The sequence below is a fragment of the Numida meleagris genome, chromosome 3 (genome assembly GCF_002078875.1).
Source record: "Numida meleagris isolate 19003 breed g44 Domestic line chromosome 3, NumMel1.0, whole genome shotgun sequence".
NCBI classification, from domain to species: Eukaryota; Metazoa; Chordata; class Aves; order Galliformes; family Numididae; genus Numida; species Numida meleagris.
Genome location: NC_034411.1, coordinates 23,785,837 through 23,800,102, shown reverse-complemented (window position 1 = coordinate 23,800,102; position 14,266 = coordinate 23,785,837). Strand labels below are relative to the sequence as shown.

At 41.2% G+C, this 14,266-nt stretch overlaps 1 protein-coding gene across 2 annotated transcripts; it reads left to right on the top strand.

Annotated features, from left to right (window-relative positions):
- LOC110396323 (cytochrome c oxidase subunit 7A-related protein, mitochondrial) lies at positions 8,876 to 13,920 on the top strand. 2 transcript variants are annotated; one of them, XM_021391919.1, is made up of 3 exons: positions 8,915 to 9,191; positions 12,098 to 12,232; positions 13,089 to 13,920. In XM_021391919.1, exons 1-3 carry the CDS (start codon positions 9,120 to 9,122, stop codon positions 13,230 to 13,232), a joined length of 351 nt encoding a protein of 116 aa, XP_021247594.1. In that variant the 5' UTR covers positions 8,915 to 9,119; the 3' UTR covers positions 13,233 to 13,920. The 2 variants fall into 2 exon arrangements, with proteins under 2 accessions (XP_021247595.1, XP_021247594.1); XM_021391920.1 differs by lacking the exon at positions 12,098 to 12,232 and having other exon boundaries at positions 8,876 to 9,191.

The following is a 14,266-nucleotide window of genomic DNA, read 5'->3' as shown; positions in this document are numbered from 1 at the left end:
CTTCACCTACAACTTCAGCCTGGCCCCTTGCATCCTGCAACCCATTCAAATCCACTCACACATTTACAGTAAAGCTCACCTACATGCATTTGGACAGCTACCTGTGTTGCTGTGCCTGCCAACACTAGATGACCTGGCAACTGAATAGGCATGCCAGCCAATGGGCTGTCCATGTTGATGATTTGTAGTATCAAAAACAGAACATCCTGAGTTGGAAGGGAACCACAAGAATCACCAAGTCCAAAACCCGGCTCCATATAAGACCATTCAAGATTCAAAACCTATGTCTAATAATGTTGTTCAAATACTTCTTGAACTCCTGCAGCTCGGAGGCATAACCACTGCCCTGGGCAGCCTGTTCCATGCCCACCACTTGGTGCAGAACCTTTCCCTAACCCCCAGCTGCCCCTCCCCTGACACAGCTCCATGCCGATCCCTTGGGCCCTGTCGCTGCCACAGAGAGCAGAGCTCAGCGCTGCCCCTCCACGCTCTGTGAGGAGCTGCAGCTGCCATGAAGCCTCCCCTCAGCCTCTCTGCTCTGGCCTGAACAAACCCAGGGACCTCAGCTGCTCCTCATGCATCTTGTCCTCCAGATCCTTTACTATCCTCATAGCCCTCCTTCGGATACTCTGTAATAGGTTTATGTCCTTCTTACACTGTGGCACCCAAACTGGACCCCGTGCTCGAGGTGAGACCGCACAGTGCAGAGCTGGGTGGGACAACCCCTTCCCTCTACTGGCTGGCAGAGCTGGGCCTGGGGCATACCAGGTATGGTTGGCCTTTTTGGCTGCCAGCATACACTGCTGACTCACATTCAATATTTACCCCTTTCTTTTTTGGCTTATTACTCTAAGTTGTTGTTTCTACTAGGCATGTGTAAAGGAAATCAGACAAGCTTGAAACAGTGCATGTCCGCTGGCTAGACCCTTTCCAACAGTATGCAACAGCAATACTAGCAGCAACTGACAGCTCAGAACTTGGTATACTTTCCTTTCACTTGGTGTTAAAGATTTCAGTTTAAGACCTAGTTGAGGACTCATTACTTTTCATTCCATGGCCTAGGTGCATTTATCACTACTAAGAGACTAGGACTGCTGTGCAAAGTGAAAGAACATCACAGAGAGCAGACAGGAGACTGATTAATGAAAAAAAAAAAAAAAAAGAGATGGGAGTAGTGGGATAGGCAGAGGTTAAAAATACTAACTCTAACTGTGCAAAACGCTGTGAGACAGTTATGAAGTCCTTTCTAAAAGCAACTCAACAAAAATTAAGAACAGACAATACAGATCATTCCCAGACACCAAACACAATAGGGCTTCACTGTGCTTTCCAGCCCTCCACCCCATCACTGCTAATGTCCTGCCATGCCCTTCCTGAGAACACATCTCTGCTTTCCTTTGCTGGACTTCTTCCATCCAACTCCCTGCCTCTTTGGTTCCTACCCTTTTCATAGCTGCCCCATTTTCTTTCTGTCACCAGCTGCACTGGCCTCTGTGTGGGTACCAAATACTTCTGAAATGGTCTGCTTTCTCATCCTACCTATTCATTTCTGTCCTACTGTCATCTCTGTAGGTACATATATAAATTAAGTGTCCTGCCCTTCAAGGAAAAAACTGCGTTAAAAAGCTGTTCTGCAGTCCACTCATCTCTTGTAAGCATAACCCAATGGAAATCTGCCTACTTTGATAAGAAGAAATATTTTCAATCCTATCTTCAGGTTACACTGTGACAGTTTGCATTGCCAAATTTGTGATTTACTGTTTCCCTCTAAACATCCTGTAGAAGTGTCTCCCTACAGAAGCAATCTTTCAGATCACAGAGAAGAAAATCTAGCACCATCCCTTCCCATTCAGCAGTTGTCTCTCTTTCCATTGACTGCTAATGGCTACCCAAAAAACACATGGCATCCACAGTAACCAGATCCAAGGACTTGTTTGTGCAGGCTGCAACTCAAAATACACACAAAAGCAAACAAAGGGCTTTGACTTAAAGGCTCAGAAAAGTTACATCTCCTTTGAGATGAGTGCTGGAAATTTCCATGGACATGTGGCATCTCAGCATGGAAAGTCCCTACCCTAGCTTTTAATCACGACAGTTGATAGACTAAACACAACCTGTTGCTGCCTACACAAGCTGAAGTTGTAGTTAGTACCATGTCAGCCAGCTCCTTGCACTCCAGACTAATACTAACATATGCAGCAAAGTCTGCTGTGGTCAGTTCCAGAATCTGGGCTCCCAAGCAACATCCTTAGCGTTTTTCTCCTGATATTTTAAAGCACAGAATACTACAAACAATACTTACTAATTTGCTTTTCAAAAGAGAATGAAACAAAAGCTCTGTTGAACTGTCTTGGAGACCACAGAAGGGAGACGAGAACTACAGTACTGCATTAGCCGTTTTCACTGCTCAAAGCCACACAGATCTGAAACAAAAGTTATTCAACGTGCATGGCACATTCCAGAGTAAAAACAGGGTAAATCCATTATAGAAACATGCAGTTATTTACCAGTAGTCATAAATAACCCATAAGATCTCTACTAGGTCTTCTATTTCCACTTCATCCATCAAACATGTAAATCATATTTTGCTATTTCATTTTTTTGTAACCAGCTTCAAGAAATTTTTAAGCTTTAGGGATGCAATCACCCAAAAAGGAAAAAAGTGAACACATATAGACACGTATTGTTCAAAAGTCCAAGCTGGTCTATGTGCAAAGCAAGGTCATCTCTTAAATTACACTGAGTATATATGGGACCTTAAGTAAAATCTTTTTAATAGTGTTTGGAGAACAGTTCCCTTGTCTATACCCATACAATTTTTCTGTAAGGCAAGAAAGTAGATCTCGTTCTCAATTCATTTCTCACTGAAGCAGTATAAACATGATGTTATAAGGTAATAACCTAGTAAAAGCAAAAAAAGAAAGAAGGAAAGAAATGAGAGTAATTTGGTTCCTTTTGTTTTAGTGTAATCTCTACATTATAAGGCAAGTGTTTAGCCAGTGCTGAGAGGCTTGAGTCTGGAGACTCAGATTATAGTAATCTGATATTGTCTGTCTGGTGGCAAATTGATCTGGGACAAGCAATTTAACTGGGGTCAAAGCAGTACCGCCAGCAATATTGAGGACACATAGAAGCAAGTTTCTGTTCTGCCTTTGAACAGTGAGCAACAGGAGCTGTTGTCAAAAAGACACAGGGAATCCATCAGGAAACCTTAATCCCATAGCAAAAATCTAAAAGGAGAACCAAATTGGGGATGTGAAACAATCAAGGGAACATGAATTAAAATGCAAGTAAAATCATGCTGCCAAAACTCAGTTTCCATACCTCCTCATCTTTTCAGCTCCCTCAGGCAACAGAGCAGGACATGGCACTCTTACTAGAACATGCCTGCACTATGAATGCCTTCTGCAAGCTCTGGTATTCCCCAGCAAAAGAGAACTCAGATTTTCCCACTACAAGAGCCCTGACTTCTATACGCTGAGCCAAATGAAATTACTTCATAATCAATTTTTATAATAGAACCTATGCAAGACAAGTCAGCCAGAGTCAGTTCAGCAAAATTTACTGTGAAAAACCTCTACAAGACAGGTTGTAGCACTCTAGCACTTTCAGTCCTTTTTTCTGCAGAGCTGCTACTGCACTTCCCTCTTCCCCTGAATTCCAGAATTTCTCAGTGTTCTCCCACACTTTTACCAAATCTTCCCAACTTCTTTCTCCTATGCAGGGAAAGGCTATGAGGGCTTTTTCATCTGCTTGGACACCCTGTTTTACATGTCCCTATTCTGACAACAGTAAGAAAGCACAGACAGGTAGGTATACAAGAGCTGACAAAGAAAATATTTTAAAAGGTAAAAATACCGCATTAACATGGCAAAAGAAACGGTGAAAGCACCTAAAAACTTGCAAAAAACGTATCTGAGTTACACTACCATGTGAAGAGACTACACTGGAACAGATACCTGCTTACAGGATGTCATTGAGTCTACAGGATGCTGCAGGGAAATTAATGAGGGGAGTTACAAATGTATCACAGCATAACGGATCCTGCTGCTGGAAGAATACAATCCTCAAAAATAAACATTTTTAAAACTATTCAATTTTAAAAGCTGGATACACTGATCACATGGCAGCAATCTATTTTTATAATGTTACCTCTGATGTACTAAATGATTCATAAAACAAGAACATTTTCTATGAGAAAGATTTCTCTAGTAACCACACAACTGACATTAGTATTACTAAATTTAAGCGTGCCTTTTTATATTTTCCCTTCTGTAAATCAGCCAAACAAAAACCCACTAGAGTACAGCCTGTTGAAAAATTATCTGAGCAAAGCTGGGCGTTCTGAGTGGGTATAGTGAGAGTTCAGTCAGCTCTCAATTGCTTTATCTCATGGCAGTACCTGGAATTGTGCCCTAGAGGTAGCAGCAGTGACTCTAGGCAGGCATTGGGATCTAGAAAATCCATCTTCACATCCCATCTTCCACAGTTTACCAGGTTATGCCCCCTGTGGGAAGCATTGCAGACAACTGGAGTGATGCACAGAATGAAATACTGGATGCTGAGGATCGGGCATCCACACCATGCACGTTCCAGGTAGGTTTATTTCAGACTACTTCTAGTCTTGGTCACTGTTGGGAAAGGATAAATTAAGTCCAAGCACTTCAGAACATTGTGTAAGATATGCAAGTGATAATAACTAAAGTCATAAGTGTGAGTGACTTATGAGAGGGCAAGAAAGTGAAAGACTTAGGCATTCAAATCAAGCCACCTGCTATAAATTGCCCTGTGCATTTCCAAGACAATTGTATTTAGCTGTTAATGTTGAGAAACAGTAGAGAATCTTTCCTCAGCTTGACTCTATACTATTGTCTATCTGCCACACGTCATCCAAATAGCAGAGAGTATTTTGTGTGCAGAGTTTTTGTGGTTTTTTGTTTGTTTGTTTATAAATCATCTTGCCTTATTTAGGGAGTTTGTTACAATATTGCTTAAATATGCAGCCTTTTCTGGACTCCAGTCTTCATGCATTTGCACATGAAAAGGCTGACAAGAAGAAATGAAATATGATGACAATGCATCATCCTCCCAGTATCTAAAACAAATCTGAAAAATTAAGCATTTGCTGTGGACTGTTGACTGTTTGGAGATAAACACTCACAGCCTAAGGAGAGAGAGAGGGGAGGTGAAGGAAGATTTTGGCAACGGTGTGAATATATAAAATCTTAAAGACAAATTTTACCACTACATGTTCAGAGATACAGCTCACTTCACTACACTTATAATATCTAAAAGAAAAGACCAAAAAGCCTAGGGTACTGCCACCCTGAGACGTCTCTTCTGGTTGTAGAGGAAAAAATGTGTCAGAGTAGAAAAGCACATAGACAAGCTTTTGAGGTGTCGTCATTTTCATCAGTCAAAAGCAAAGGGCAAAGGATCTCTCACCACAGTGTTTCAAAAGTGATAAGCACTGTAAGCCATAAAGAGAGGGTACACAAATTTCAAGATTACTTTCCTTAAAAAGTGTACAGGGTGTTTAGGTAATTATTATTTTAATGACAGTGAACACTGATGTCTCAATCAGATGAAAAGTTTACCTTCAGGTCTACAATTCAGATAATAAAGGGAAAAAGAAAAAGCAGAGACAACAAGCTGGGAAAATGTGAAAGCAATATTTATTGGAGGTCCCTACAATGCTTCAATTCCTTACTTAACTTTTTGAGTTAAGTTCTGCCCAAAAACCTGAAAAGAATATAACGAGATAGATTCCCGTAAATCAAATTTAACACCTTTAAAACAATTCCTCATTCACACACTATTGCCAACACAATGTCATTTTTGCCAATATTGCAACTGCTACTAAGTATTTCTCAAGCAGAAGCCTTATGTGAAGACAAAGAAGTGCCCATGAAACAAAAGTGAAATAACAAACTGTTTCTAAATTCACATAGAAGATAAACACTTCTCTTTAACCCTATATCCCTCAAGAAATAAAAAATCACAAGGATTTTTCTATGAGAAAGGCACAAAAACTGTGGTTAAACTTATACTCATATTGTAAATACATGAATAGCTTTACAATTAAAAGCTATTTTAATCAATTTTCAACACTGTTAAGTCTGTTGAAGAGAACTCTTTCAGCTAACAATAGTATTTCCAAGAGTCATCTGTGATGTATCCAATAAATTGGGCAACAAAGCACCAATAAATTCAGGTAGCTTTTATAAACAACCACCACTTGAGTTATCATTCTGTGCATAGGCTTTATTTCTTTCAGTTAATAAAAGGATTCAGACAACATATTTACAATGTCACAGTCTCTTACATTAATAGAGCTTATGCTTGGTGATCATCATCTAGTTTGGAGGTTTGTATATATTATACATATACACACACAGACACACAAGGCAAATATTAAACAAATCCAATCTAGTACTTTTAAAAAATGAGTACTGCATAAACAAAACATAAGCGCACACAGCAATTTCATGTTCTAAATCCACCCACACAGTTGTTCTCAGCAATTCAAGGACAGATCTGCATGGGCAGATTCACAGAATTTGAGTTGCAGACATCTGTGCTGAAATAATGATCAGCATATGAGGGTGTTGTTCATTAAGCAACTGAATAAGGTCTTGTTTCTTTATTTATTTTATCCCCAAATCGAAAATAACAACACAGCAATTTCATCAACAAAAACTACAGAATAACCTCAAGGTACTCTGCTTCTTTCATTGACTCCCAGAAATCTATTCCCCTAGAAGCATAATCTTAAACTTACATGTATGAAATCAGTTGCTTTAAAAAATCTTGGAACAATAAATGGAACAGATTAGACTACAGCATAGCTTGTAGACCAGTAATTTATTTTCTGCCAATATCACTACACAGATGAAGGTAAAACAGCCCTAACAGACCGGCTGTCCCCATGAATTGCTCATCTCACTGTCTAGAAGTTAGAATTCAGCTTAAAGTCTGATGCAGGAAGTCTCTTCTCACCAGGACACTTTGTTTACATTAGCCATGCATAATTGTATGGTTCACAGAAATGACCAATCCTCCTTTAACCCTGCTAGAGAGAGTGGCCTTGTTTTGCCCCCAGTTAATTCCCATAACAGTAGTTTTACAATCTAATTACACGTTATGTCAGCAAGTCTGATAAGCAAAGAAGTCTTCAGCAAACATCTACAGACTAAAAAAAAAAGTTGGACCAAGAGCCGAAAGAATAATCAAGTTTCTTTCTTTAAAAGGAAAGGCTTCGTATTATCCTTTTTCTTTATTTTTTCCTTTTCCTGGAATATCTCTTTGCTTTTGTATTATGAGAACAACAGAAGCTTCACTTGTAATGATTTTTAATCATAGAATCATAAAATCACCAAGGTTGGAAAAGACCTACAAGATCATCCAGTCCATCTGTCCGCCCATCACCAACAGTTCTCACTAAACCGTGTCCCTCAACACAACATCTAAATGTTCCTTGAGCACCTCCGGGGTCGGTGACTCTACCACATCCCTGGGCAGCCCATTCCAGCACCTGACCACTCTTTCGGAAAAGTATCGTCCTCCCATGTATCCCTTTTGTGAGAATTCCCAATCTTCAGTCTTCTGAGCTAAAACAAAAGAGATACAGCTCCTAGATTTATGTCTCAACAGCTTACTTGTAGGCATTATAACTCAAATTGGCTAACTGAAAAAAGTGATACATTTGCACTTTTCATAGCCTTATCAGAGCTCCTTTTTATCTATCCTATTTCTATCAATACTGAACAGTTCAAGAATTTGACTCAACAGAGCAAGGAAAATGGCATCATCTCCATCTGTGAGCTGCCACAATCTTCTCCAGATTCTGGGTGTGTTAATACTGGAACAAAATGCAGAGAAACAAGACACGACACAACCTTAGTAAAAAAGCTTGCTAAGCAAAACTATTTCTCTTCACAAATGCTGAAACAGTGGGACAGGGGGAGCTATGGTGCACTTGCAGACAGGCAGGCCCCAGGAAATGTTCTACAGCAGCCACAGAACAAACCAGCTCCCATGGTCATCAACAGATTGAAACAGTTAGCACAAAAACATAGCCATGATTCCATTCTAGAAGAACATGCATACCCTATCTTCACGATCTCTGCTCTCTAATAGGCAGATTTGCAGTCAAGCTTATCTTCCAGTTTCGTTTTCCCACAAATAAGCAGAATTCTGAGCTGCAAAATCCTTTCCTCCATAAAACATACAGCCCTCATTCCAGTTCATTAATACTTCCTAGTCTTTAAAGCTACAGGGATTTCACAGCTCTTTATGCAATATTCACAAAATGCTTTCATGAATCTCCTATTTACTGAGCAAATAACACAGCAACACTGGTTAATGTCTCTAATACAGAGATGAGATGTTCTGTGTCACGTGTGGAGCATCCTGCTGGCTCTGCAGAGGACAGCAGAGATGGAGCTAGTGGAACAGGACCCTTCCTGGTGATGAGACCTCCACACACGCAGATCTGGGGGTCACAGCACCCACAGAGCAGCTGTGGTCCCACACAGCCCACTAACCATGAAGCATTACCACTGGATCATCTTTTATTACAAAACGTTAAGACCCCAGTAACAGCCTAGGGCTGACAACTCGCAGGGTAAACTCAAAGGCAGCATTTGCACGGTGAGACACAGGTAACAGCAGCAAGTTTTCACTACCAAGAAACTCAGAGCGAACTGCCCCGCACCCAAACGAAGCAGACACAGGATCTGAACTGTGGGCGTGGGGCTGGACCCGATAGCTCCCTTCCACCTCGGGACCCCTGACGGCCCAACACACGCCCGCCAGCAGCCCCCGCGCACGCGCAGAGCTGCCCCCCCCACCCAGGGCGCCGTTCCCGCGCCTGACGGCTGCTGCCTGCCTGGCTGCCAGCGCGGCCCCGCGGCACTGCAGCGCACCGAGCCCTGCGTTGCTGCGCGCCAGGGCTTCGCTCTACCCTCGCTCCTCCGGCTTCTCCTCGGGGCGCTGCTTGCAGGCGCTCCCTGTGGCCACCCGCGGGCCCTCGCGCGTCCGGGCGGCGCCAGGAGCCGGCGGGGTCCTTCCGCACCGCGCGTCGCCGCCGGTGGGTCGTGGGAGCTCGCGTGCCCACCATGTACTACAAGTTCAACGGCTTCACGCAGCGCCTCGTCGGGGCTGCGGCCTCCGCCGCCTACAACCCGCAGGTAACGGCGCTGCTGCCGCCCGAAGCGCCGCGGCGGCCGTGACCTTCGCTGCCCTCGTCCGCCTGGGGCGGGAGGCGCGGCCCGAAGCCTGCGGACGGAGAGGACCCGGGGGCTGCGGGCGGACGCGGAGGGGCGTAGCGCTTTATCCGCTCCGGAACTGCGGCCACAGGCGGTGCGGGATAGCGGCTGGGAACTGAGCCGCGCTGCATTCGCCCATCTCTCCGGTCTTTGCATGCGGAGAATGTGGCTACTGAAAGCGTTAAAATCTTTTTTTTTTTCAGACACTACGCGGCTATAGCAGTTTGCTTAAAGGAAGATTAAAAAAAAAAAAAAAAAACAAAAAAAACCACCACCATAGCCATTCCTTTGCACGATGCTTACTTATCTTGAAAAAGCCTTCTGCTGACTGTAACAAAACTGCTCATACTAACGCCAAATCCCTTTGAGACTTGTACCATTCCTTCTGTTGTAATCTTAAGTATTTTAAGAATGCTAATTTTGCACTTATCAAAATTATGTAACATAGCGTGAACAATTCAGCCCGGTTGAATAAATGGGAACTTTCTCAGCTAGTGCCGGTGAGAAATCAGACAGGTTAAAAAATTACTGCTATTATTTAAGAGGCTAATGGCTGCCATAACCATTACATATACAGTACAAACTGTTCACTCAGGAACGGGCGTGTATTCGAAACAGTAACAGTGAGACCATTCTAAAATGCTATCAGGTGAGTAAGACTAGATGAGCTTTTCCCTAGTTCTTCAAGGCTGACCATAGGTGGAGTAGAAGCTTTGTCATGCTGCTGTATTTTCAGCTGATATACCTTACTTTGTTTGTACCTACTAAAAAAATAATAATAATTTTAAAAAATCCACTAACCACAGGTCTTTTAACTAGGGTGAGTTGCTCGGACTTGGTGGAGAAACTCCACTGTTTAACCTTTCATACTGTAGATTATACTTCAGATAGAAACAATATCACTTAAGTCTGTTATCACAATGCCACCATAGCTTTATGTGATCCGATCAAAAAGCATTTTTGTATTAATGACAGCAAACAGATTTAACCTCATACAGCAAGGTATGTTCTGCTGTGAAGAACCTGCTATCCAGGTGAAACGTGTCTAGATTCAGTAACTTCATCAGAGTTACTTCAGTGCATGTTCTAAAGTAGCATTTCTCAACTTCCTTTCCAGTTTCCCTTTTCATTTTGGTCCTTACCTCAGTCTTCTCCATTTTCTGATTCTGTGATTCAGATTGACCAATTTCCCTAACATTTGCAAACTTAAGTGGGGTGCTATTTCTATTAAATTATTAAATCCTTTAACTGTTTTGTGCTGTCAGGAAAAAGTAAATCTGCCTTGGGGTTGACGCTAGCAAGGCAAACAGCTGTACAGAAAAAACATGCCTGGTCTACAGGTATGTAGACATAAAATGAAAAGAGTGCAAGTCTGGCTTCACAGAACCACAGAATCATAGGAGGTGGAAGGGACCTCTGGAGATCATCCAGTCCAACCCCTCTGATAAAGCAGGTTTTCTACAGCAGGTTGTACAGGAAAGCATCCAGGCATGTTATGAACATCTCCAGAAAATGAGACTTCACAGCCTCTCTGGGCAGCCTGTTCCAGTGCTCTGTCACCTCCAAAGAAATTTTTCTTCATGTTCAGATGGAACTTCCTGTGTTCCAGTTTTTGCCCATTGCTTCTTGTCATGTCGCTGGGCACCACTGAAAAGGGCCTTGCCCCGTCCACTTGACACCTATCTGTTAGATATTTATAAGCATTGATAAGATCTCCTCTCAGTCTTCTCCAAACTAAACAGTCCCAGGTCTCTCAGATCAAAATATTGTTCAGTTTCTTAAATATGAAATGTATTATTTAAGTCCTTTGAGCAGAAACTAGAATTCCAGTGCAGCCTTAGCTGCATAGCATAGATCACTGTGAAGATCAATTGCTGCTTCTATTTGAAATGTAACACTATTGTGTTAACCTGCTTGTGCTATGTCTTTCATTTTATGGCAAGTTAGAAAAAAAACATAGTTGTTTGAGGAGCTGTAATGTAAAACATCACTGACATGTGCTGAAGCATAATGGCTAAATATAACAGTAGAGGTAAGGAGGCCACCTCACAACTACTATGACTTTTTACACTTAAAATTTGATCCATAGAACTGGATTGTGTAGGTTTTATGTCAGAACACAGCCATGTGAACTGAAAGGCAATTAAATTGTGCTGATTTATAAGGAGTACATGAGGGATGAAAAGCTACAGCAGTATGTGAATTAGAGGGTGTTGTTAGGCTTGTGTAAAGCAGCTGCCAGTTCAGGGCTTCTTGGGTGTCCTGGAAGACCTAGCCTGCACTTCCCCCACCAATTTTTTTCCCCTCCCTTCTTATTTTCTTTTCCCTCCCCTCCTCTTCTCCTCCAACGTATGCATTCCGATTATTTAAGGCTCTATTATATAGCAACTACTTGGAACATTTGGGAGGAAGAGTAAATGAAAGTCTCCTTACTCTGTCTGACCCAAGCATTGGGGATTCCCTACTCCTGATCCTACTGCTGATAGGACCTGGGTACTCTGTGCAAAAACAGAATGACTTGGACCAAGTACCAACCCAGAAAAGCTTATGATAGCTACAAATTTGTCATTTAAAAAAAAAACAAACAAACACCAAAACCAAACCAAACAAAAAAAAAATAGAAGATTTCTGTTATCCTTGCTAAGTCCAAAGTTGTAGCTAAGAATGTCTTTCATGAGTTTTCACTTTTTTTAACCCATGGGTCTTCATAGCAAATATATATTTTTGTAATGTATCCTTGTAATGACTGGCAGCGTGCCTGCCTAGCATGACAGCTGGTACATTTGCAAGTATTATATACCTTTATATTTTAATCTTTATTTATGCAGGGACTCAAACCAATAGTTTCCACTGAATCCCCAGCTCTGATTTTTGGGACAACAACTAAACTTTCTTCAGATTTACCAGCAACTGATTCTTTCTTGGGTAAAAACCAGGTGCCAGACCTACAGAAACTTTTTCAGGTAATGACAACTTTGAGAGTAACTTAAAGAAAAGAAAGAATGAACCATATCTTGCTCTATTTTCATGTGGCTGACTACTTCCATCATTCTACAATGCCTTAATTTTTGTAGTTAAGGAAGTACAGTGTAACTTGTATTTCTCCCTCAACCTTGCATGGGGCATAAATACAGAAAGTGAAAAGTCTAGTAGGTTTATCTTTTTGTTTGCTTCAAAAAAATGCTTACTGTATTATTTCATTTTTGGAAGCACTTTCCATCTGGAATCCAAGCATATGACTGCAAGTAGAACAGGAGGAGCAAAGCAAATCGTTTTGTGTATAGTAATATGAATATTACAGATGCTGTTGTTAATGCAGTGTTAAAAAGAGCACAGTAAGGTTTTCAAAGCCAGTTTGTTAGCTATGCAATTTCTAAGTGTACTGAGTCTTCTCATAAAATAGAAAAGTTTTTTTGCTGCTGTTGTTAATAAAAACATCAAGAACATGCTTTGTAACGTACCCTTTTCTCTTTCATGCCACTTGCATTTGGAATATATCAGTCTGACTCGGTGAATAACCTTTTCTACATAACTTTTCACATTCTTTTGTTAGTGACTTTTTTTTCACCCAGGTCCTCCTTAGAAATATTTCACTATATATTTTTTCTGCCTGCATTTAATGGCTTTAACTAATAAAATTAACTTGCTTTGCATTTGTCTTGCTAAATGAAAAGCACTTAGTAAATCTGATTGTACATAGCCTGTCAGTGGGGAGGTTTACCTCATGAAAGTCTCTTAGTTCACCTGAGGCATCTTGTTCATTGTGTCTTCTGTATGAGTGTTTATTTTCTTCTGTTTATTTTTAAACTCTTCCCACAGAAAGCAGATGGACTGCCCGTACACCTGAAACGAGGAGTTCCAGATAAGCTGCTTTATCGGACCACTATGGCTCTCACAATAGGCGGGACTATCTACTGTCTAGTAGCACTGTACATGGCCTCACAACCAAGAAGCCAAAAGTAGATGAACCATAACTCACAGGACTCATTTCTTTGGAAGACCTCCTGCATGTTTCTCTCTTCACTTGCTTCTTAATTCTGTGATCATTTAATGTTCATCTTTTCAGATCAAATTTCTCAGAAAAAGATGTTTCTAAACTGGTTGCCTTATGTGTTCTAGAAATTAATATAAACAGTAACTCTAAGTCATCATCTTAACATATGGTTGCAGCTTTGCATTTGTTGTCTTGCAGGAGTGTACGAACAGTTGGAGAAAGCTGAACTTCTTCTCCCTACCCATCTCCAATAATGTTGGAGATAGAAGTACTACTTTCTACGCTGGGCTCCACGTTCCTTAGTGGGAGCTTGCTACCAGTTTCCAAAAGAGTAAAAGCAAATCATTTAATTATGGTGACATACCAAGAATCTATTTCTGACATACACAACTCATTTTACATAAGCAGGTGGCAGTGGAACTTCTCCAAATGCTGGTATATTATTAAATACTTGTACCTCTGATGGTAGGGCAAATGGCTTATCTCCTTGGAACTTGTAAACTGGATTTATTCCATGCGAACATCACAGTATACAGCAGTATTTTATCATCAGTTGTACCAGTTTTTGGACTTTTCATTTGTCAGATGCTCTTGTGCAATTAAAATAAATGAATAATAAAATGGGCAAGTCTTGAAAGTTCCATACCATTTCAGCTGGCCTGGTAGTACTGGTGCACTGTTATTCAAGTTTAACTTGTAGATCTCCAACCAGAGAATTGGTTGATCTACCTTAGTAATCTTTTTGAGATGATAACCCTCTTAAAACCCTGTCTTGGAACTCAGTGGTTGTTTTAATTATATGTTTCAGCAAAACAGATCACTGTATTTCATAGCTCAACTGGGTATTCTTTCCAGTGCATGCACGTATTTATGTACACAAAGGTACTGTCCCTAACACAAGAAAGACGTAGAGCTGTTGGAGCACATCCAGAAGAGATCCACGAAGATGACTAGAGGGCTGGTGCACCTCCTCTATGAAAAGGCTCCAGGCAGACCTCATTGC

Bases quoted from the DNA above. Each gene is read 5' to 3' on its own strand.
- LOC110396323 (XM_021391919.1), top strand. From the start codon at position 9,120: ATGTACTACAAGTTCAACGGCTTCACGCAGCGCCTCGTCGGGGCTGCG. The intron at 9,192-12,097 runs GTAACGGCGCTG...TTATTTATGCAG, and splicing joins CCGCCGCCTACAACCCGCAG to GGACTCAAACCAATAGTTTC. The intron at 12,233-13,088 runs GTAATGACAACT...CTCTTCCCACAG, and splicing joins ACCTACAGAAACTTTTTCAG to AAAGCAGATGGACTGCCCGT.